General features: G+C 34.1%; 1 protein-coding gene across 2 annotated transcripts in view; it reads left to right on the top strand.

The window, feature by feature from the left end:
- Positions 1-24,311, top strand: part of SLC4A7 (solute carrier family 4 member 7) — a 101,797-nt gene that overhangs the window by 65,617 nt on the left and 11,869 nt on the right. For both annotated transcript variants that reach the window (XM_063114294.1, XM_063114295.1), the window contains 11 exons: positions 1,005-1,111; positions 3,415-3,589; positions 7,910-8,043; positions 9,275-9,520; positions 11,552-11,657; positions 13,779-13,940; positions 14,323-14,436; positions 15,939-16,100; positions 16,286-16,537; positions 21,349-21,417; positions 22,954-23,127. In XM_063114294.1, the coding sequence (XP_062970364.1) occupies positions 1,005-1,111; positions 3,415-3,589; positions 7,910-8,043; positions 9,275-9,520; positions 11,552-11,657; positions 13,779-13,940; positions 14,323-14,436; positions 15,939-16,100; positions 16,286-16,537; positions 21,349-21,417; positions 22,954-23,127 (1,701 nt within the window). The remainder of the gene's footprint in view (positions 1-1,004; positions 1,112-3,414; positions 3,590-7,909; positions 8,044-9,274; positions 9,521-11,551; positions 11,658-13,778; positions 13,941-14,322; positions 14,437-15,938; positions 16,101-16,285; positions 16,538-21,348; positions 21,418-22,953; positions 23,128-24,311) is intronic.

Raw genomic sequence — 24,311 nt, 5'->3', positions numbered from 1 at the left:
TCACTTTACTTCAGGAAAGATTTGGGTTTTACATTTTCTGAATTAGGTGTTTAACCCCCCCCTGGCCCCATCTTTCATTTTTCTTAATATGGTGCTTTTTGTTGAGTGATGCTTTAGCTATATCCCATAGATTACAATATATAGTATTTTCCATTATTTCTGTTTTTTAGGAATTCTGTAAGTTTTGTATTTAAGTTTTCTTTTTCCCCTTTGATTTAAGATACAAGTTAACTTTAATTTAGACTTCTACAAATGATAGTCTATTTTTATATATTAATCTTGCTACTCTATAAATATTGAAAAGATAAATCAAATAGTATAAGTCTGTAGTTCAGCCAGAGCCTTTGACACAGGGGACCTCTTGGGGTGACACATCTCTCTTTTTCTCTCCCCCTCTCCCTTTTTGTCTCTTTCTTTTCTTTCCTCTCCTCTTTCTCCTTATGTGTGTGTGTACAAGTGTGCATGTGCACATGTACATGCATGTATGTGCACACACAAACACACACATTCTTTTAGGCCCCTGGATCTTTTGAGATAAATTAAAAGCTTGTTCCTTTGTCTTCAAGTATTCTAGTAAAAGAAAAATGGCATTTACTTTTGTCTTAATATAAAGTATATTTTTCAATAGTTAACATGAATAATATTTTAAGATCTTTGGTGGGAGAGATGCTTTATTGGAGGATATTTATGTTCGTAAATACTGCTGAATGATAATTTGAAGTGGTATGTATGAATATTTAGTTTATGTTAGGAGGCATTTTTTTCCTAGGAGCACTGATTAAATATATAGTCAATATGAGATCTGATGCTTCTTCTAGTTGAAGATGCCATCTCATTTTTTAAAAATTAATTTATTTATTTTATCTGTAGAGGTAAATTTTTAGTGGCTAGTTAATACCACTACATTTTAATTGCAATATAGTACTCATTTAAGCACTTAAAAATGGAAGGCATCTCAGTTTTCTTAAAATAAAATTCTGGAAATGTGTTTTTGTGAAATTCAGGAAAAGAGGAAGATTCCTGTGTTTCACAATGGATCTGCCCCCACATTGGGTGAGACTCCTAAAGAGGCTGCTCATCATGCTGGGCCTGAGCTACAGAGGACCGGACGGTGAGTACAAATACTGAAATTTTGGGGGGAAACAAGAGTTGACTTGATGCAAAAGGCATAAATATTGTTTTTCTTTCCAAATATTTGGAACTTAATCTTGTACAATCTTTTCTTTTCTTTTTTTTAAATTTTGTGCATTATTGTGTAGGTATATGAAATTAAGGAAAATTTGTATGAGTTTAAGAATAATTTTAATAGTATCTACCAAGCTTTCCTTTAAAATGAAAGTAATGGACCATATGTTCAGACTATTGCAGTTATATACTGTATAGGTTAATTTTCATTGCTTGTACAGAAAGTTCTTGAAGAAGGTAGAGTCCTTTTATAATTTTCTATATTAAGTTAGAAAATTATGGGAACAAAGAGGAATTATAACTGATGATTTTTGTGTGTGCGTGCATAGATTTAAAACTCTTAAATCTATTATATCATGAGATAATGTGAAATTACGTGCATAAGGTGTGATTAAACCATGGAAATGATCGGTAATGATCTCTGGAAACCTAGTTAGAAAAATTGTTTAAGAAATTAGTTTTTGGCATAAAGAAGAGAAATATTGCCAGGTGCACACATTGCCTTAAAATATTTTTATAGAAGTAGATATATGTTAGGGTATTTCCATACCATAGAACAGCATTGTCTATTGATACTGTATTGTCTACTGGTAGTCACTGTGTAGGTAAATGATCTTGAATCTTAAATCATGATTTAAAAAACTAGATTATCTTATATAGACACATTCATTAGGGATTTTGATGACATCCATAAGGGGTACTACGTACAAGAAAAATAAATAACTGGTATACTGAATACAGACTTTAGAGAAGCTTAAATTTGTAATAATTCATTGACTAATGAAATGTATTAGTCTCTGTGAATATAATAAAGGATAAGACTTTTTCCTTGTGTGAACAGTGCTGGTCTACTGTTAGCTCTTCTGCTTCCTCAAACTTCAAAAGATAACAGTTAGTTACTGAGAAGCGCCAAGTTAGGGCCCCCTTGACCTCACAGTCACCTGAGAGCCTCTATAAGTCATTTAAGTGTTAAATTATTGACTCGATGATAGATTCATTTTCTAAATTATCAGTGATACTGTTTTTATTGCAAGCTAATTTCCCTCTGCTGTCAGATTATTTATAGGATAACTTCTTCCATTTGTTAATATATGTTTAGGATTTATTTCAGTATTTGACTTAATTAAAATTGCAAAGCTTGAAACATCCAAAGCACTTGAAAGCTTAAGATTAATTTTTAAACTTTTTGTTGTTGGTTGGCCAGTATAGGGATTCATACCCTTGACCTTGGTGTTCTAACACCATGCTCTAACCAATTTAGCTAACCAGCCAGCCCCTTAAGATTAATTTTTTTTGTCTATATACCTGCACTTGGAATTTAAATGATTATTTATTTTTTGCATCAAAAATTTTTTTTATTGATTCAGTCATCAGTACTTACTGGATAACTACTATGTCCCGAGCAGTATTCAAGATATTGTAGATAATGGCAGTGAGCATAGAAAGATCTCTGACCCTCGCATAGCTGATATTTTACTGGAAGGTTTTCAAGTTATATGTATCCAAAAGTCTAATTAAAAAAAAAAAAAAAAATTTAAATGGTATAGTTTGATGTGCAAGTACAGATTTTTAATCTACTCATTAAAAATTTCTAGTTTTATTAATATATACTAGTTTGACTACATATGCAATAAATTAAATATACTGAAATAGTTTTTAGGGTTTTTTTGTTGGATAGAAATGTTTATATGATTGAAGTGCTAATTTTAAAAGTTACTAAAATTATCATTTATTTCACTACTCACGCATCTAAGCACAGCATACTACAGTCATATTAAAGGGTATTTGGATTGTAACAGTCTTGCTGGTATTTATGAAGGTTACCATTCAGATTTATGATGTAGACAATAATTAATAGAATTGCTTATGCACATTTTCATGAATGGGTTGTTAGGTTTTGTTTACTTTTCTTATATATTTCCTAGCATATTTGCATCCAAAATAACATTTACTCATATAAAATCATTTGCCTGCAATCTTTTCGGTGTATAGCCCATAAAATACAGATGTTTGTTGCTTTTAACTTACTAAGATTCACCTTTCCTCTGTCATCAGTTGATTAGATTAATTGAGTGTATCTTCTATAATTCATACCATGATTTAAATTGGATTTTAATTTTTGTTGACAAAACCCTAGACACCAGCAGTATTATGTAGCCCATAGTTTTAGTTTGAACTAGCTAGAATCCTCTAGTGTACAGTTTGACGAGTTTCATCTCACCTATTTAGGCTTTTTGGTGGTTTGATACTTGACATCAAAAGGAAAGCACCTTTTTTCTTGAGTGACTTCAAGGATGCATTAAGCCTGCAGTGCCTGGCCTCGATTCTTTTCCTATACTGTGCCTGTATGTCTCCTGTAATCACTTTTGGAGGGCTGCTTGGAGAAGCTACAGAAGGCAGAATAGTGAGTACAAAGATTGGTAGTGGCCAGGCTCTTAGCTCTTCAGAGGCAAGTGTCTGTATGCATTTGTCTCACTATTCATACTTTTATTTGAAGAGTCTACCCACAGCATGGTTAACCTGTCCCAAAGCAGACTTCCCCCCAAGGTAATTGCTATGGAAAACATGGGGAAGCCATTTGAACAGGAGAAGATGCACAGTTGAGGTAAAAAAAAAAAAAAAAAAAAAAAAAAAAAAATTTTTATCCTGGCTTGCTGGATGAATGGTTTTATAATCTGAGTAAAAGGCTTACATTGTTCTTTGGGAGGTGGGTGGATTGGGGTTGGGGGAGACCAGTTGAATTGATTCTGGGTGGGTCATGGGTAAGGGAACTTACTGATGGGGCTACTTCACCCTGTAAGGGGATCATAGGATTAGTTAGAGCCATATGGTTAACTTGTCAGCCCTGGCTCGTAGGCCCAGACTTGGCTGTTTGGAAGACTAGAACATAATTGTGGAAACGATGGATTTTTGAATTGGCGTTTACTTTAATTTTGCTGTTATTAAATCTGTGTGAAAGTAGCGAAAGCTTTTATTTGGAAAACAAATTGGAAGCTGTATCCATCCTTTGATGTGACTAAAATGAAAGTTTTTATGTTTTTCTGTTCTCGGTAATACTGTATTAGGAGCTGTGGTGCTTTGTAAATACTTCAAAGGCATTTTTTTGGTTTATGTGCATTTTAATCACATTTAAATGAGATAACTTGTAATCCTTAAGTTCTTAAAGTGTATTTTATTTAATTATATTTACTCTTAGGAGAAAATTCATTTTTTATAGGTAAAATGTTAAGAAAAATAGCCACAGCTAAGAAATAACAGTTATTTAATTAAAATACTTCATGAGCCGAACATGAGATAAACCTGACAACTGAAATTTTCTTTCAACTCTGAATTTATTTTTGATTATTTAGATTTTTTTAATCTTAGTTTTTAGTCATCGTCTCAAAGGTACATATTTCTAGTAAGTTGCTGTGTGTTTTGTCATAAGTTGTCCATGTAATTCTGCTGGTCCCCATGGAGATAACGTTTCGTCTGTTACCATCTCAGAGATGCTGCTTCTTTGCTCATGGACTGTCACTCACTGCCTGCCTTTCTCATCCTGCTATTCAGTACCTTGTACATCTGATAGTGCCCTAGGCATTGGAAGGATATAGACAAGTGTAAGAACAGTGTGTATCTCCTGTCCTCAAGGATCCTGACCTAAGTGAAAAGAATAAGATAGTATGTACGTAGTTACTATGTCATGGTGTGCTTTGGCACACATGTATGAGATAAAGGAAGAGGCATAGGAGTTGAAATAATAGAGATTGAGAAAGCAGGAGTATTATAGAGGAAAATGATATGGAAGTGATGTGCTTGTTTCCAGATGCTTTATTAGAACTTCAAGTAGAAATGGAAATAATACAAGGTGCAGTTCCAAAGTTTGTAGAATGCTAAGGAGGAAATGTGAAGATTGGGAATTATTCAGATACCAGTGAGTGTTGAAACTGAGAATAGATGAGGTTAACAAGGGGGAAAATGTATAGGTACAGAAGGAGAGGAAAAAAGTGGGAGATTACTTCGATTTATGTAATGGAGGAGGGGTGAAATGGAGGGATGGAATGAAAGGAGAAAAATAACCCAGCAAGTTAGGTACAGGTGCACAATCAGAGCCCTAGAAGAGGAATTAGGAAGATGTAATTTTGCAAAAACTAAACTAGAGGTTTTGAAAAGGAGGAAAGATTAGCAAGGGGTGTTCGATGACTTATTTTAGAGTAGGGAGCAGTACAGTAGAGAGATGTACAGTCATGCATCGCTTAACCACAGGGATATGTTCTGAGAAATGCATCAGTAGGTCATCTTGTCATTGCATGAAAGTACATTATGAAAGGGAGCAGCAATGAATTTTCCTGTTAGTTCTGCTGGCCACTAGCTGCATGAGCGTGAGTCCTCTATGTTCCTGAGTCTCATCTCTCTGTGCCTCACTTTCCTCATTTGTTAAATAGGGATTAGAATAATGCCCGCAAAGTTATGAAAATTAAATTATGGGTAGGGATTGTGCCTTGCACTTGGAGTGTTAACTAACTTAGTAACTATTATTTTGCTATGGGGATGGATGGGAATCGTTTACAATGCAAGAATTCTAGAGTAGACAACAACTCTTTCACTTGGGGTTGGACTTAATATGTCAGATCAGATGGTTGGCTTTGTCTTAGAGGTCTGAGCTCCTTATGGGAGGGTCACCCTGTGGTTAATTAGGCACTCCTCAGCATATTTTGCAGTAGGTTTGTTTATACCAGCGTCACCACAAATGTGTGAGTAGTGTGTTGTGTTATGACTTGAGAACGGCCGTGACATCTACAACATCACTGGGCAACAGGAATTTTCCAATGCTGTTATAATCTTATAGAACCACTGTTATATATGTGAAACATCATTACGGGGCATGTGACTGTGTGAAGGGAAGGTAAGGGTAGGGCTTCTGATGGTTAAAAAAACTTTCTGAGTGTGGGAGTGAGGTAGGGCAGACAGTTAATGCAGCTGTGGTTTTTTTTCGAGGAAAGACAGGTTTTTGTTTGGGAATGCACGTAGAAATAGTTCAAAAATTAGGGAAAATTTCTGGTTATGGGAAATTTTTGCATCTAGTAAGCGTGGCAATTAGAAGATGGTTGGGGTGGGGTGAAAGGAAGGTCTTCACGTGGCAATACCTGCTTTTTCAAATCAAGGTTGAGGGAGGGAACCTTATTTAATTTTGTGCCCTTGCTTCTCTTCTTAATTTTTTTACCTTCTGTCTCTTGGTATCATTTGAGCATTTTTTTTTTCCTTTGACTTAAGCTCTGCCTAAATTCATTCCTACATATGCATATTCTAATTGAACTAAGAATTTTATTATGGTTTAGCAGTGTCTTCCAGGCAAGGAAACAAATTTATCCTATACAGTTAACAAGTGTATTATTAATATGGATACTTCTCATGTTGTCAAAAGACAAATTTGTATGTGGCTATTGACCCTGTTTTTATTCTAATAGTTGAATTATACTTTCACTGTTACCTTGTGGTTTTGAATTTGGAAGATGCTGTTGTAGCTGATGATGAGAATTGCTACTGCTTAATGAGCGCATTCTGATGTGCCAGTCACTGTGCTCACTAGGTGTTTTCACAAATGCTGCTTAATTAAGCTCTGCTAGCTATAATCACTCCCATTTAAGAAGAGAAAGCTTGGGCTCAGAAAGGTTAAGCTATGGCCATAGTCACCACCTCGCAGTAGCCAGTCTTCCCCACCAGATCCAGTGCTGAAGCCCTGCTCTTTGCCTGCTGCTGTGCTGCCTCTCATTTCAGGAGTGTTGTTTCTTACAAGCCTCTCTTTCTTGCCTTCACTGATACGGGCTTTTCTTTTCCAGTAGTGTGTTGCAGTTTGATGTTTGTGAATGATAAACTGTTCTTTCCTCTCTTTCTGATCCCTCCTCTTTGTCTAGTGGCATAGTGTGTCATCACCCCTTAGCATCTCATAACAGATCCTGTTAGAATGCGATGATGGTGGTGGTGGTACTGAATCACTGTACTAGCTTTGATTTAAAACTTCCCTTAGTCTTTCATCTTCTCATTTTATCTTTTTGCCAAACTCTAATGACAAAATACTTCCTCATTTATGGTTGCTGTGAATTTTTTAAAGAAACTCTTTTCCTTTATTTTATTTATGTTAAGTATTTCATTTTTTGTATCATTTGATTAAGCCTATCATTAGATTGATTTCTTTAAAATATCTAGAAAATAGCTCTCTAGAAATCAGTTTGAGAAAGGTAGGATCACATGTTTATTTATCATCTACTTAAAAGATTCTTTTTGTAGCACTTCTTTTTTTGTACCACCATATTGAGTATTTAATATGTTTTCTATTTTTTAAATGAACTATTTTAGACATTAAAAAAGTATTCAAAATAATACATACTCTTTTGTACTCACCACAGACTTGAGAAATAAAACATCTATAGATAAACTTGAAGCCCTTGTGTCTCTTCCATTTACTCTTTGCTCCTTGCATCCCACAGTACTGAGTTTTGAATTATGTTGATGACAAAAAGTTCACTTTTAAAATGCATAAAGAAAAAAATTTTTCCTGTGTGTTTAAATGTATTTGTAATTTTTCATGTTTAAAATTTAAATTTAAAACTCAAGGTTGTGTTTGCTTTATATTTATAACTACTTGATTAGTATTTTATTTTTCAGATATCTTACATGTGTTATAGTAGGTTAGAAATATGTTTATGATGTATAGCTGTTATTCATTTCCTTTTTCCTTAAACAGAGTGCAATAGAGTCTCTCTTTGGAGCATCACTAACTGGGATTGCCTATTCATTGTTTGCTGGGCAACCTCTAACAATATTGGGGAGCACAGGCCCAGTTCTAGTGTTTGAAAAAATTTTATTTAAATTCTGCAGGTAAGTACTAGTTCTCTACTTGTCACTTGTGTTTGCATATAAGTATGATTATATATTATATTGTTTATTAACTTGGTTAAAAGTGCATTATGTATTTAATAACTGATAAAGAGGATCTGATTAGTATATGTGTTTTCAATATTTTTGGGCTGCTGTGTGGTCAGCCCTACCCTAGCCTCTACCACCTTCCCTACCACAGTAACTTGGAAATGAAAAAAATAAGGTTGCCCTTGAGTATAAATTATAATCAGTGGATTTGAATAAGAAAATCACTTGAGGGCAATAAGGATCCTTTGTGCTTGCAAATTTAAACCAGTAAGAAGATGTTAATCTGAATTCTTCGTTAGATGATATTTTGGGTCTTATACAGGAAATTTAGAAAGAGGTGGCTCTTGAAGGCCCAAGCCGGCTTTACCAGTCAGTTCTGTTCAACAGAGAGAGGATTGAGGCAATCAGAGTGAAGTATCAGTTTCCACTGGCAAGATTGTTCACAGTATGGGAATGAATACAGGGTACTGTAGCTAGAAGACTTTGCATTTGACATGGCCAGGACTGTTTCTTTTGTGACATAAATGCAGTTGAATGTTTTAGCCTGAAACAGCTTGGTGCTGTTAAATATAATGTGATTAATCTAAATCTCTTTCTGATTCTGTGCTCACTAAACAAGCTGATTCTGATTCTAATCTGTCATGGTAGAAGAGAATGCAATGATGTGAAATATAGACTCTGGTAGTAATTTCTTATTTGAAATTTAAAACAAAAATCACTTTCTCTAGTGACAGTGGTGAGAGAGGAGGTGGTGGTGGTGATGGTAGTGATGTTGGAACTGTGGGTGTTACTATCATATTGACACGTAGAGCTTCTGGGTCTTCAGAAGGAGTCAGGTGCAGTTGTTCTTACCTGCAGACCGCATATCTCCCATTTACTCCCCATAACATTTCCTTAAGTGAGGTCTAATGATTTTGAACTATTTATTGCTTAGTAGATTCTCACTGTAAATCTTTTATATGAGTATAATAACCAACAAATCAATTAATAAGAAGCTAGTCTTCTGTTGGAGTTGAAAAATGCATAGAGCTTTCTCCAGGCATTATTTTGTCATTGCATGATTCACTCTCTTTTTCAGGAATTATATGTTTTTGTGTTGTTCTTATTGCTTGTTATCAAGATTTTTGGTTACAAATACTATTCCACATATGTTAATCACGTTCATATTTTTCTTTCTAAACAGAGATTATCACCTTTCCTATCTATCTTTAAGAACCAGCATTGGTCTGTGGACTTCTTTCTTGTGCATTGTTTTGGTTGCAACTGATGCAAGCAGCCTTGTATGTTATATTACTCGATTTACAGAGGAGGCTTTTGCAGCTCTCATTTGTATCATATTCATCTACGAAGCTTTGGAGAAGCTCTTTCATTTAGGAGAAATATATGCATTTAATATGAACAACAACTTAGATGAACTGACCAGCTATTCGTAAGTGTTTCTCTTTCCGCCTAATATTAAAATGTATTTTTGTAAAGATGTCAGTTCCTATAAAAATGGGTTTTTTGCAAAGTGATACTCACTGTATCTAGCTGTAACCACCCAACTAGTTGACATGTTTGCTTTAGATGAGATTTTGTATAAGCACTCAATAGATGTAAATACAATTGATCAGATCGTTTTTGTTCACTGAAGTAACTTATTCAAGTGTGTGTTTTTAGTCTTTTGCTTGAAATGGATTGACCAATTTATATTTGACTGGCAGCTAACCCACCATATATTTGAATCAGGCAATTATAATGGCTGTCATATTCTTTAATCAAATCCTAGATATATAGTAGGATATAGGATATATTTTTTGTATTTATATATTCCTCACATTTTGTATCTTAATTTTTTTTGAAGTTTGATAATTTTTACTGAAAGCTTTTTTTTAGTAGATTTTCAGTACACTTTCATAGGCTGTTTAGTGGAGTGTTTTCTTTGCAATAAGCATGTATGAAAATATTTTTAAACTAGAATGAATAGAATTTGAAAAGTAATGTGTAAACAGTTACAGAAGGTTGGCAAATATATTCAGTAAAAGTAAAATAGGCTGTTAAAATTAGATGCATCTAAGTGGATGCCCCCAGGAGCTGTGTTTAGCAATCATGCTTGGTGTAAAGGTGGTACTGCTTTTGATTGACTACATGGAGAAATGTGATTACCAAAGACAAAAAGGATATAGTTTTTTTCCTTCTACCCATCTAAGCCCCAAATCCCTGTACTCTTCTCCTTCCCCCCATATGTCTTCTCTTTACTTTTTCCCCTGCTGCCTTCTCTTGCTTTCCTTGTACAACCTCAACTTTGATGGGCAGAATAGGGAGGGATATGAAAACTCCTGTAAGACACTGAGCTGTTTGAAAATCTTAGTGACACTGATGTTAAATTTATTATGTGCTATCTTCTTTGCTCTTAAACACAGTAACTTTTTAAAATATATATATATTTTTTTGTCTTCTCTCTTTTCCTGCCCTTTGCTCCTTTGATTTTTATGAATATTACTTCCATAGTTAGTGCCAGCCAGGTAGAGCAATGATTCCTTCTGGTTAACTGAGTAATTACATGTGAACAGCTTTCAGCTAACAGTCTGTGAGCATCTGCAGACACTGTGTTAGCAGCATTGCCTAATTCATCATGGTGTTACTTAATTGTTCACTCATACCATAGCCCCTTTTGTGTATGAAGAAACTGAGGGTCTTGGAGGTTAAAACCTGTCTTAGGTCAAACAGCTTGTGAATGATAGAGCCTGGATGGACTCCAAAGCCTGTCTTCTTGCCTTTTCTCACAGTTCATAATCTAATTGAGAATATTCATGTTTGTTTCTTTTCATTTTTAAATTCACATTTAGAGGTTTCTTTGCTTATGCATATTGGTAGCTTTTTTAGGAAGTTGAAATAGTTCTGATATGAACTGAATTCTCTGATCTTATTATGACTCTCCTAATTCCAAATTCTGCCTTGATGAAAAACTATGTTTTATTTATTTCTTTAGGAATGATTCTTAAGATCAATAAAGGGTGAGTGTGAGTAGGTAGGGCTTGTCAGAATACAAAGAATCAATAGTAGTGTAACTTTTATTGGGAATTTATACATGTTGTGGGGAGTGGGTGGTGGCAGCAGTCAGTAACTGCTATGGAGGTTGAATAGGTAAAATTTAGTGGAGAGTAATCTTGCTAAACAGGGTGTGGTATCTTCTCAAATTTTTGGAGAAATTAGTACCGCTCGTAAGAGATATCCTTAAGAGTTTCATTAAGTAAATATTTTGTTGATATTTGTATTAGTTATATTTATTTATACTTGTATAACCCAAACCTTATTACATTCTGTTGTTTCTGATGTATGTTCACTTTCTAGTCTCCATGCTTTTCAACATGGGACAAAAGTTAAGAAATTAAAAGCCACCATATTGTGTAATTGCTTTAGTAAAATGTAAACATGAAATACAGGATGCTTAAAAATTTATTCTACTCTAATTTCTCAGATGTTTATGTATTGAACCTCCTAACCCTAACAATGAAACTGTAGAGCTATGGGAGAAGCAGAATATAACAGCACATGATATTTCCTGGGGAAATCTCACTGTTTCTGTAAGTATATTACAAAATAAAGGATTTTGTTAATATATATTATTCTGGCTCTTAGCTTTTTCTGATAATGTCTGTTTTCTTTTTGATTGATGGATATATAATATGTTTTCAGAATATTGCGTTGTTTTAACTAAATAGTAGTTGCCAGTTTTTTATGTATTATGCACTAGAAAGTATAGGCTGAAAAGAAAGAAGCTGCTGGTAAGGGAGATAAAGGTGGACTATATTTGACTTCCAAGATACAATTATTAAAAAGATGTGAATATACTTCTTGTTTCTAATTCCACTTAGATTGATAAATTGCAAGGAAGTGTTTAGTAGGACTGTGGTTACATATACTGCATATTACAGTTACAGCAGTCTGTATCTACTTGTCCTGTCTTTTTATCAGTTCATCTGCTCCATGGACAGCTATGTAGAAGATCATGAGTGCTGTGCTCATGTCCTGAATATCTAAGTGAACCTTGTCTAACTCAGAGACTAGTCTGACTCAAGCACTAAGGGAAGATAAAGGAAAAAGGACGAAAACGTTTAATGAGAACCTACTGTGTTCCAAATACTATTAAAGATGCTTGTATTCTGTGTGGAAATGTCCTAGCCTTATAATATCTATTTTGGACACTTCCAGAGTTGGGAGTTAGGAATAAAAATATAAAGTGATGCTAGCAGTCAGAATTAAAACCAAGACCCCTGAGATTTATTTTGCTTTTCATATCATACATCCTACTGTAGTTTATTCCTTTCTCAGTAAAGGTGACGATTAGCCCCTAACTATATAATTTGAAGAATATCATCTGAAATATTATTCCATTGATGATTTAAGGCTGTGCTGTCCTGTGCAGTAGTCATTAGCCACATGTGTCTTATTGAAATTAGTTAAAATTAAATACAGTTAATTAAATGTTCAGTTTCTCTGTTGACAAGGCACATTTCAAGTGCTCAAACACTTCCTGTGACTACTGGCTTCTGTATTGGACAGTGTAGGTATATAACAGTGCTGATTTAAAGTAGTAAAAATTAGTAATCAACTTGGATTCATGTTTTAATATTTTATATTGAAAATGTCATTTGTTATGGAAGCATTATAATTAATAGAAGTGTTCAAATAAAAGTGATTTGTTAAAAATAATTCATTTCCTGATGGGCAGGATGTCTTGATATTATAGATATAGGTCTTTTCAATGTGGTTTCTTGATATTCAAAAGGGTGATGTCAGGTTTTGGGTGTTTTCCTTTTTGTTTTTATTTGGATTGGATTAGGTTTACTAATCTCAGCACATGGAAATTGAAAATAATGGAACATTTAAGTTTTTTTTTTTTTTGTAGATCTGAGTTGTTTTGTTAAATGAGCCTCATTAGAATACAAGTAAGAAAAATGAGGATTTTAGTGGCATGTTCCTTTGTAAATCTCTGGTTGCCCTTCAGTTATTTCCCCCACCCCCCTGCCCCCAAAAGGAAAATCAAGTCAATAGATTTCTGTAATTGAATTACGTAATGCAATATTATTGGTGATATTTATATTATTGATTTTGTTAATGGAAATATTGTCTTAGTGATCACTTTACTGCTCATGGTCTCATGCTTTTAATCCTAAGGTCTTGAATAAGTCAGAAAAGTTAAGCAGAGTTTTTAGGACTGGTTTGAATTTAGTACTGGAACCATCTCTCATTCAGCATCATAAAAGGGCGCATAGTAGTGATTTTCTGTCTGCTGCCTTTTTTTAAAACCAGCTGAAATATAGGAAAGACAGTAAAATTGTGGACCAGCAAGAATGCAGAGAAAACATTTCACAGTTAATACTCACTATAAGCCTTTCATTAAAGGGAATATTGAATCGAAAGAAAGGAGTATATGAAGTAACTTGGCAAAATACTATATTTCAATGATTTAAGATGCACATATTTTTGAAATCATAACATCTCTGAACTCAGGATGTATTTTGCAATTAATTGATGTTGTGATATAGTTAACCTTGAAATGTCTTTTCTAAGTGAAACATAAAATTATGGTATATTTTATGATGTAATCAGTAGCATCTCAGTGTTACTGAAGTTCATTAATGATTTATTGGATATTTAAGAATCCCCTTCATCTCTTTTTATTTTCTTCTCCCTTTCTCCAGGAATGTAAAGCCTTTCATGGTGTATTTGTAGGATCAGCTTGTAGTCTTCATGGACCTTATATTCCAGATGTGCTCTTTTGGTGTGTCATCTTATTTTTCACAACATTTTTTCTGTCTTCATTCCTTAAGCAATTTAAGACCAAGCGTTATTTTCCTACCAAGGTAATGGGATATAATTTTGGAATTCTGTTAATATTCATAATTTTAGTTTTTATTTTCTTGGTTTATTTCAAAACTGTAGTATATTTTTGCAGTTAATACTTTATGCTAAATAGTTATAAAGAAATTATTCATAGAGAAAAATGGATATTACATGCCTGAGCTCACAGTAGGAGGATAATCGTACCATGAGAGGTCGTAGGTTAGCAGTGAAATGTATTTATCTTTTAGGAAAGAATTAGATATAAATGTATTTCACAGATAACATTCTAATTAAAACCTCATCCATACTTTCTAGTGACATTTTATCTGTGAAAGATATGAATTATTTAGAAAGGACTCATAATATTTCTGTGTTTATATTAACATAATTCCTTTAACATAGGTGCGATCGACAATCAGTGACTTTGCTGTATTTTTCACAATAGTAATAATGGTTGTAATTGACTACCTTGTGGGAGTTCCATCTCCTAAACTTCATGTTCCTGAAAAATTTGAGGTAAGTATTAAAACAAGTGGCTATTTGTTACTTAGGAATATGAAACAACTTTAAAGTAAGACACTGCCTCCTAAGTAGTTCTTTAAAAAATATGTGTAGTCTTTTTGAAGAGTTGATGCTTTGAAAGGAAGAACTATGTATGTATTTCTCACATATGAAAAATGACAATGTGAAAAGATACAAGTGAACTTATTTAGGAAAATATTGAAGCTAGTCCAGAGAGTGAATGAAAATATCCATATTGGGGAGTTGGGAGCCATTTAAAAAATATGAGTCTGCTTTCCTATCTGGACTTCTTCGTATGCTTTCTGGGGAGAAACAAACACCTTTCATTTCTTTATAATGAAGTAACCTAACCTAAATTTATAAGAGTTAAATTTCTAGAAGGATGGTGTATCTGACAATAATTGGAAAGCTCTAGGTAACAGTTTCCAGAAGAATCAAGAGAAAATGGAATGTGTTCTACAAGAAAATGTTGTTTAATTCAAGCATCCAATTGATTTCTCTCTGCCTTTTTCTTTGAAAATTTATATATATTTATTTTTCCATCTGGTCTCTGTTTTCTTCCATCCCCCTTTGCTTATGATTGTATGGTAAAAGGGTATGCACATTTTGAGTTGGGTCATTGGTTATATTTAAATTTAGCAAATTATATGACTTCTTTTAGAATCGGATGGTTTAAAGGGGATCAGAAATAAGGAATATACTGAAGATCATTTTAGTCTATTTAACCTTTCACTGAGATCAAGAAATAATACTATGTTTAAAATGACACTCTGGTTTGCTTATTCCTGCATAACAAATTTCCTCAAAATGTATTGCCTTTGAACAACAATGCTTTATCTGTTTATAATTCTGTGGAAGTTGCGACTGGATTTAGCTGGGTAGTCTTGTCAGTTGGTCTCGTTTAGCATTTTTCATCTGGCTACAGTCATCTAGTGCCTTGATGGGGGCAACGTGGCTTCATTCACATGCCTGAGGCCTCTGCTCAGATGGTTGAAACAGCTGGGGTTGTGTGTGTGTGTGTGTGTGTGTGTGTGTGTGTCCGTCCCTGTGTCCCTTGCACGCACCTTCACCACATTGTCTTATCTTTAAGAAAGCTTATCCAGGCTTACTCATTTAACAGCATCATAGTCTCAGGGTTCCAAGAGGGTTAGAGAAGAAGCTGCAAAGTTTCTTGAGGTCAAGCCTTATAAATCACACAGTGTCACTTTGGCCTTATTCTAAGGGTTAAAGTAAGTCATAAGGTCATCCCAGTTTCAAGGGGAAGGGAAATAGACACCACCTCTCTTTGGAAAGGGTGACTTAAGTCACATGGCTTGTAAGGATGCTAAAAATCCCTGTGGCTATCTTTACAAATAACTCACCATACATGCCAAGATTTAATTCAGTTCTTTGGTAGCTCTTGGCATTTTTTTGGAATAGACCCAGTCTATGCTGTAGAAATTTAGTGCAATGCAGGAAATAAACTTTTTTCTTTATTATCTCTAATATTTTAACAGCCTACTGATCCAAATAGGGGTTGGATCATAAGCCCATTGGGAGATAATCCTTGGTGGACCTTATTAATTGCTGCTATTCCAGCTCTACTTTGTACCATTCTCATCTTCATGGATCAACAAATTACAGCTGTAATTATAAACAGAAAGGAACACAAATTGAAGGTAGTTTTGAAATTTTGCATTAAGCCTTGTGATTTCTTCAAGGATTTGAGGTGTTTTCATAATGATTAGAACATTGAAAGATGTAAAATGAAAATTATGTTTTTCCCTCTTTATAATTAGTATAGAATTTTAAACTAAAAGAACAATTTAGACTTACCAATATTCATGTTCATTTTGCTTTTCAGAAAGGAGCTGGCTATCATCTTGATTTGCTCATGGTTGGTGTAATGTTGGGAGTTTGCTCTGTCATGGGACTTCCATGGTTTGTGGCTGCAACAGTGTTGTCAATAAGTCATGTCAACAGCTTAAAAGTTGAATCTGAATGTTCTGCTCCAGGGGAACAACCCAAGTTTTTGGGAATTCGTGAACAGCGGGTTACAGGGCTAATGATTTTTATTCTAATGGGCCTCTCTGTGTTCATGACTTCAGTACTAAAGGTAAAGATCTCTTTATTGCAGTGTTTTAAAACCCTATTTATTATAACAGTTATACTTAGTTGTATGAAAATGAAACATTAAAATGTACTTAAAATACCTACAGTTATTTTAGTTTCCTACAGTTTACTTGGGAAATAATATTTGATGAGGTTTTTAGTATAGTAAGCATTTCAGTGGTAATTTTATTCATTTTTAAAATAATAGAGAAGAGGATATTAAAGACTGCATAGTTTTAGAAGGAGTTAATCAATGGCTTAGTTAGAATCTAAAAGTAGAATATACCTATAGGATTTTGTAGACATATTAAAGGAAGTAATACTGAAAGATGGGTGGAAATTAGTTATTTGACCAAAATATAAAAATATTACTGCTATTAATGAACTTATGCATTTTTCCTACTATAAATAAAAAGTAGTAAACACTCATTAGAAAAACAAATAAAAACAGCTAATATTATCAGTGAAACATATAAGAAATTATACTCTGTTAAATACCTTTTAGTCACATCTGGTTTTTACTATACATATCCTACTCAGTCTAGTGGATTAAAAGGAAAAATAACTTGTAACTATAGTAAATGTAACTAAGTATTTAATCTGAAATTTTCTAGTCATTTTGAAAGAGCTCAACTCTATTTTTCTCCTTAGTGTTTTAGTCATTTTTGTTGTAATGAAAATTATTAAGTAAAGAGTCATATACCATTTATAAATTAGGATACAAACTTCTTGTGGTGGGTATGTCTGTGGATGTATGTATTAACTAAAAAAATTGTAGTTAAATACTGGAATTACTTGGCCTCATTTCATGGACTTTGCAACAGGCAATTAATTCACGAGATATTTGCCGAGTACTTGCTGCTATTAGGCACTGGGGAAATAATAATAGATAGGATACATTATTGTCTACTTATAAGAACTTGACAATCTGGTTGGTGAAGCAGATAAGTCAATGTGCACTTACAGCATAGTGATAAGTGTATTTTAGAAGTGCCTGAGGACAAGAGGAGAAATATTTAGTGCAGTCTTACGGGGATACAGTTGCCCATTGATGAAGGTTGTCCTTGAAATTTTTTAAGTAGTTTTAAAGTTTTTAAAGTAATAACTGCATATAAGGAGAAAAATTCAAATAGAATGTGAAGAAAACTCTAAAATGAAAAGTTATTCTCCTTGTTTTCTCTTACTTTCCAAAAGCAACTCTTCAGAGGTAAACTCTTTTAAGTTATTCTGGTAGTTACCATGAGTGTAGCTTAAAATATTTTTATAATCTTATTTTTCAATTTATTATGTTTAGGCTGAAACTCTTTACCTCGAAAGAGATTCTGAAAGTCGTGGTCTAAGGACTTCTGGTAGTCCCCTATACCCTGTCAGGATCTGCCAGATCCTTCTCTTTCCAAACACATATCCCTGTGAGGCAGGATTTTTTTGTATGCTGCATCCAGAACAGCATGTTTCAGCAGATTGAGTGCAGATGCAAATACGAGAATTTAATGATCTTCTGTTAAGCCACCCACTAAAGAGATTTACAAAAATGTAAAACAATGCTCTTCTTTTCACTTAATCTTATTTTGCTTTGGAAATTAGTTTTTCATAAAAATATGTTTATGTTAAACTTATCATGGGTTTATTGCTATTTTTAAAATAATTTAAAAATAGCTATTTAAAATTTATTTTAATTTCTAATATGGTGAATATCAGTGTAACCTACATAAACAGGCATTCACTGGTGGTGAGAGGAGTCCTCAGTACTTTTTTAAGAGTATTATACGGGTCCTGAGACCAAAAGGTTTGAGAACCTCTGACTTCAGGTTGTGTCTTTGGTGTTGAGTTTATTTAGCATGCTTATGTGCCCTCCATCCCCATTCTCTTCCCTCACCTGCCTTTTGTTCTCTTATACTTTTAGTTTTATTATTACAGTAAAGGTTACTAACATTTACATTCTGTACTGTAATTGTAATTAAGCCTTCTATGCTTTTTCTGTAAGTTAAGTTAAAAAATGTAAACCATCTGGGAACCACATAAACAGTATTATGGTGCTATATTTATTTGCTGAGGATTAAGCAGTGTGTTCTACCTGTAGGGGAGGCTGAAATACACTTTTACTTTGCTAAACTCCTACTGCTTGAAGAATAACATCCTAGGCTTCAAGACCCAATAAATCTATTTTCTTTCTTTACTTTTAAAAAAATGTGTGTGCAGTTTCACTTTTTCTTTCTATTTCTTTTTTGTACTGCTGAATGGATTTCTTTTCATACATGGTACCATGAGTGATAAATTTTTTTTTTAGAGTTCTCACATCTTTCAAAATGTCTTTACTTACCTTAACTTTAGATCCGTAGTTGGATATACATCTTCAAATTTGAAATGATTTTCCTTTAAGATTTTAAAGTCATTGTTTCATTGTTTTCTAGAGACTAGTTTCCTTATGAGAAGTTTGATATCTATTTGGTTTTTGTACCTTTCAAGATCTTTTTTTTTCCTTTCTTGGAAGCTACCAAAATTTGCTGATTAATCCTGGTGTTCTAAAGTTATATTGAGATCTTTAGGTAGGGAGATAGGTAGATAGATGTTTTTCATTTTCCCAGCTTTTCTCTCTCTGGGTCATTTTACTCTGAAAATTTGTGCCTTTGGCCGTGGTTTCTTTCATTGCTTATTCCCTCTTCTCTATTGTCTCGTAAATTTTTTTTTTAAAATTATTTTTATTTGTTTACATTCTAAGATGTTGTGGAGCACTGGGGGGGGGGGGGAGAGTAGAGGGATGGAAGTGGGGGGTTGGGGCTGGCCCCTGGCCAGCTCCATTGCTGGTCTTTTTGCAAATGCCTGGGGGAGTGGGGGAGGGGGCTGGGGTCTGAGGCTTGGGGGCCCTAGGGGGCTTCCAGCTCTTCTAGATTTATAGATGTTCCTCAGTGGTGTTAGACCTTTACTGGTTAATATCAGAACTTTGTCTCTGATCCATGGGTGTTTTGCGTTTTCTTTCAGTTCTGTTTTGGATTATTTTTTGTTCCTACCACTTAAACTCTGAACTGGAACTAATTTGTTGTCCTTTGCTTACTTCTAAAATGTGGAACTTCCTGTGGAGACCAGCACTTGAGCTCTGTGGTTTAGTTAAATTGCTGCTTTAGTTTAATTGCGGATTCTCTGGGGAAGGTTTTTTGTGCAGCTCAGGTATTAATTGTTGACCTTGTAAGCACTTCCAGGTCTTGTGAGGTTCAATACACCTGGGTTGTATGGAAACTCTGGTCTGGACCTGAATCTTTTCAGCAGACTGTACCCCCTGCAGTTCTCTGTTCCTGACCAATCTCCACTGAGTGTGCCTGTGCCAATTGGAGGGCAAATCAGCTGTCCATGCTGTGCCCCAGTGATCCCCTGCTGGCCCATCTCCGCCACCGCCTGCACTCCAAACACTTCCATGGGGCGGGCCCTGCGCAAGTCCCTTGTGATGACTCACTGGCCTTTGAGTGGCTCCTTTTTTCAGTTGTTGTGCCCTCTCACTCCTATGTGGGTCCACGGGAACCCTGTCAGTGGTCGGGCTGGCCTGGGGGCCACCAAGACCCTCCTTTTCCCTGCAGTCTCCAAGCAACTTCATACGAAGAGCACAGCAGTGACTTTTGCCAGCTCTTGGTCCGTGCAATCACCAAGGTCAGCCTTGAAGTGGCCAGGGCTCAAAATGGTCAGAGTGGTCCCTTCTTTCTCTCATCACAGCTTCTCCTGCCTTCATGAACTCCGTAGGTCTCTCCTCCTCTTCCCCTAAGCTCTAGCTGTCTTTTATAAATTTATTCAACTGCAAATAAACATATCTCAGACCTTCTGAATTTGATCTTATGTTCTTATCCCCACTACCCCTCACTATTAAAGAAAATGTCCTCCATTTCCATGTCATTATATTGATCTTTAGTCTTATTAAAACTATTACAAAATTGTTTTTGTTTTGATAATTATATCTTTAATTTCTAGGAGCTGTTAAGAATTCTGATTATTCCTTTTTCCTAGCATTCTGAAGTTGCTTTTTGGATAAAATATTTTCTTGAAGTTCCCTGAGGATATTGATTAGATTTTTTTCAAACATTTTCTTTTCTTCATGCATTCTTACTTTTTCTTTCAGGGTCCTTAGAAAAAGACATACTGAGTTGGTAGAAGAGGTGTTGTGGATGTGATTTTCCTGTGTAGTTGTTAAGTCTCTTTTCCTTATAGGCCTGTCTCGGGTCAGAGTGCTGATTATAGTTTTTGTGTAAAAGGATGGGGCCTCTTAATAGCCAGATTTTCTTGTAGGATGCCTATGCATGGAACAGGTAGGTGGTTTGGGATTGCCATAACTGCCAAAGCAATAGGACTTTATTTTGGAGGTGGATTTCAAATATTCAGTAAATGCTACTGTTGTCACTGCAAGAGATAGTGATAGTAGTAATAATGTCTTAACGCTTTCTTACTGATTGATATGTATCAGGTGCTTTTCTGAGTGTTTTATGTATTTGGAGTCATTTGATCTTCATGGCAATCTGATGTAGAAGCTGAAGCACAGAAAGGTTAATTTTTGGTTAAAAGGTTAACTAGGTTTTTAAACCAAGTAGTCTGCTCTGAAGTACCCATGCTCTTAATAATGGAACATGCTCTTTTTTAAGGAAGGAGCATGTAGGAAATGAGCAATTGTTGAAGGAGATTATTGTTTATTAGCATTGTTCTTATGTGTGGAAATGTTAGGTTGATCAAGCCGTCATCACTGAAAAATCTTTTAATTCTGTCCTCACAGTTACTCATTGATTATCTTTTTGTGTACATGTTACTCATGAGTTTTAATTGTGGCCATTTTACTTACAGTTTATTCCAATGCCAGTTCTGTATGGTGTTTTCCTTTATATGGGAGTTTCCTCATTAAAAGGAATTCAGGTAAGTCTTAAGTATTTAATGATTTTGTAGGAAAACGTGAAAATAAATTTGCAGAGATTGTTTTTATGATGGTGGTGATTTATTCTCACCTCTGATATCTCGGGGGCTGGTTAATTTTCTGACTCATGACTTCAAATTCACATTTGCCAGTGATTATTGCATACTGCACATTTTTTCCCAGAGAATGAGATCATGTACTGACATGGTCCTTACCTGTTTTTAATTGAAGCCAATGAAAGGCCCTGTAAATCTCAATAAAGACTAATATAGCAAGAGGGAGGATCAAAAGGATTGGAATGGGAATAAAGTGTTGTTTCTAACATGTAGTACTTAGAAAGAAAAGGTAGATAATAGTTTCCTATAAATATGGCAATAACCTGCCATTTGTATAGCACAAAACTGTTTATAAGGCCTACCACATAAATTATTTTCTGTGCTCCTCAAAACACCAGTTGGGAAAGAGGAAATGAAGAAATCTTAATTTCATATATCAGGAAGCAGAGAAAATATAGGGACTTACTGAAAGTTGTTAGCTAAGTAAGCAATGGAGCCAAGGCTAGAAACCCTGTGATTTCACTACTTTGTTTTGTTTTATTTAAAATTTTTCCTGGAAAACAACCTGATAAAATTTAGTACAGTTTGTATGAATCAAATTTTATGACATTTTATTTTTTTTGGCAGCTGGCCAGTACAGAGATCTGAACCCTTGACCTTGGTGTTGTCAGCAGCATGTTCTACCCAAGTGAGCGAACTAGCCAGCCCATGAATCAAATTTTAGCATAAAACGTTTAGGTCATAAAGCACAGTTAGCACCATGTGACCACCTCTTATCATGAAAAGCATGTTGTCTAAGATTGCCAACTAACAGGCTAGTGGCTGGTAACGCTGCTTCTCAAAGGTAGCATCTTCGTTTTTTCAGTACCGTCCAGGATCTGCTCTCCATTGGTCAGGAAGTGATCTCATTAAATCATTTGATTTTTGCAATATTTCGTGAGGTGGGTAGGGCTAATCTTATTCCTAATTTATAAACAAGGAAATTAAAGTTCAAAAAGACCAAGGAATTTGCTCGAAGCCTCCTTTTTAATGAGTTAAGAATTCATATTGTTACTTCAAGTTATGTTCACGGAATTGGTGGTGTTAGAATCGGAAAGAACCTTAGAAGGCATTCAGATTGTTAATCTTTTATTGTATGTATTAGAAAACAAGTTCAAAGAGATTAAATGACTTGTACATTTGACTATAGCAGATAAATTTATCTAAATATTTGAATCTCCCAAATTAAAACATTTTGGCTGGAATTTTCAGATTAAACTACATGCATTAGTTCAAGTGAATGCCTAGGTTTTTTTTTTCTTCCTTCTTGGATCCAGGGATTCTTTGCTGAGACATTCTCCTATCCTATTAAAACATAACAAGGAAGTTGTAGTTTAAATTTAATACACAAAATCCTAGGGTTGAGTATAACTTCTTTTCTTAAATAGCAGGAATGGTATTTTGTTGAAAACTTTTTCTTTTCTTTTGTCCTTCTATACATAGTTTTTTGACCGTATAAAATTATTTGGAATGCCTGCTAAGCATCAGCCTGATCTGATATACCTCCGTTATGTGCCTCTCTGGAAGGTCCATATTTTCACAGTCATTCAGCTTACTTGTTTGGTTCTTTTGTGGGTGATAAAAGCTTCAGCTGCTGCAGTAGTTTTTCCAATGATGGTAAGTTTTTTTCAGACTTATTTCGTAACTAATTAATAACATAATTATGTGTGTTTCAATAGTAATTTTTAAATTAACATTTATAATTGATTTTGAAAAAATGAATAGTTTGTTTTAAGCCTCTTAGTTGTTTGAAAATGTAGATTAACTATTTCCAGCTATAAATCGGTTGTTTTCCAATGTGAATTTTCTTGTCATTTTCTAAATTTTCATTTGTTTTTTTAGTCCTTGGGCTTTAGAACTGTTTTGTATTTTTAAACAACTTTAGAATTTAGGATATTTATGGAACAAATATCATAGTCAAATTTTAAAAAGCAAAGCAACCGAAACAACATGGTTCTTTAATAGGGTATTTCAATGTATTTTTTTCAGAAATGTTTCAGATCTAGAAGTTAAGAAGTAATGAAGACTATAGATGACTTTAATAAGATAATCAATATAATTAAATTGTACAAGTAATGAATATTCATCCTTTTGTAAATACCATGTAAAAATTGATTATGTACATGGCCACAAAGAAAACCTTAAAAAAAATTAAAAAGCTATAAAAATTATTTAGGGTAATATTCCCTGATGGCAATTATATTACAAATAAATAATGGAAAGAAACTAAAATAATCTTATGTGTTTGGAAATTAAACACTGTTCTAAATAATCCCTGGGTAGAAAACTGAGTTAAAAAACTGTAGAGATGTATTAAAGTGGAGAACTTCATAAGCACAGAGGAAGATGTGTACTCTTCATTGCCTTTATTATCCAAATATTTATTATTAAAATAAATGCAATCAAGCTTTTGATTTGTAAAGATTAGTACTTTATCAAAAAGATAAACCTCTCCCAAGCCCAAGTAAAGAAGAAAATTAAAGAGTGAAATATATACAAGGTTAGGAAAGAGAAAAGACATACTAATACAGCCACAGATATGGAAGAGGTTCAAGGGGTTTTAAGAAAATATTACACGCATATATAACGATAGATTTGAACATCTAGAGCTGGGGTCAACCACGTTTTTATCTGTAAAGGGCCAGATAGTAGATATATGAAGCTTTGTAAGCCATGAAAATATTATGTAGGTATTTCTATAATAAGAGAAAAGCAAATTTCTATAACTTCTTATTAATGAAATTTTAAAAATTATACAGTTTTTAAAAAAATGCGGGACTACTAATGAGAAGAGTGGAATT

The sequence above is a fragment of the Cynocephalus volans genome, chromosome 11 (assembly GCF_027409185.1).
Source record: "Cynocephalus volans isolate mCynVol1 chromosome 11, mCynVol1.pri, whole genome shotgun sequence".
Taxonomy (NCBI): Eukaryota; Metazoa; Chordata; class Mammalia; order Dermoptera; family Cynocephalidae; genus Cynocephalus; species Cynocephalus volans.
Note: the sequence above shows the minus strand (reverse complement) of the source record. Positions and strands in the feature narration are given on the sequence as shown.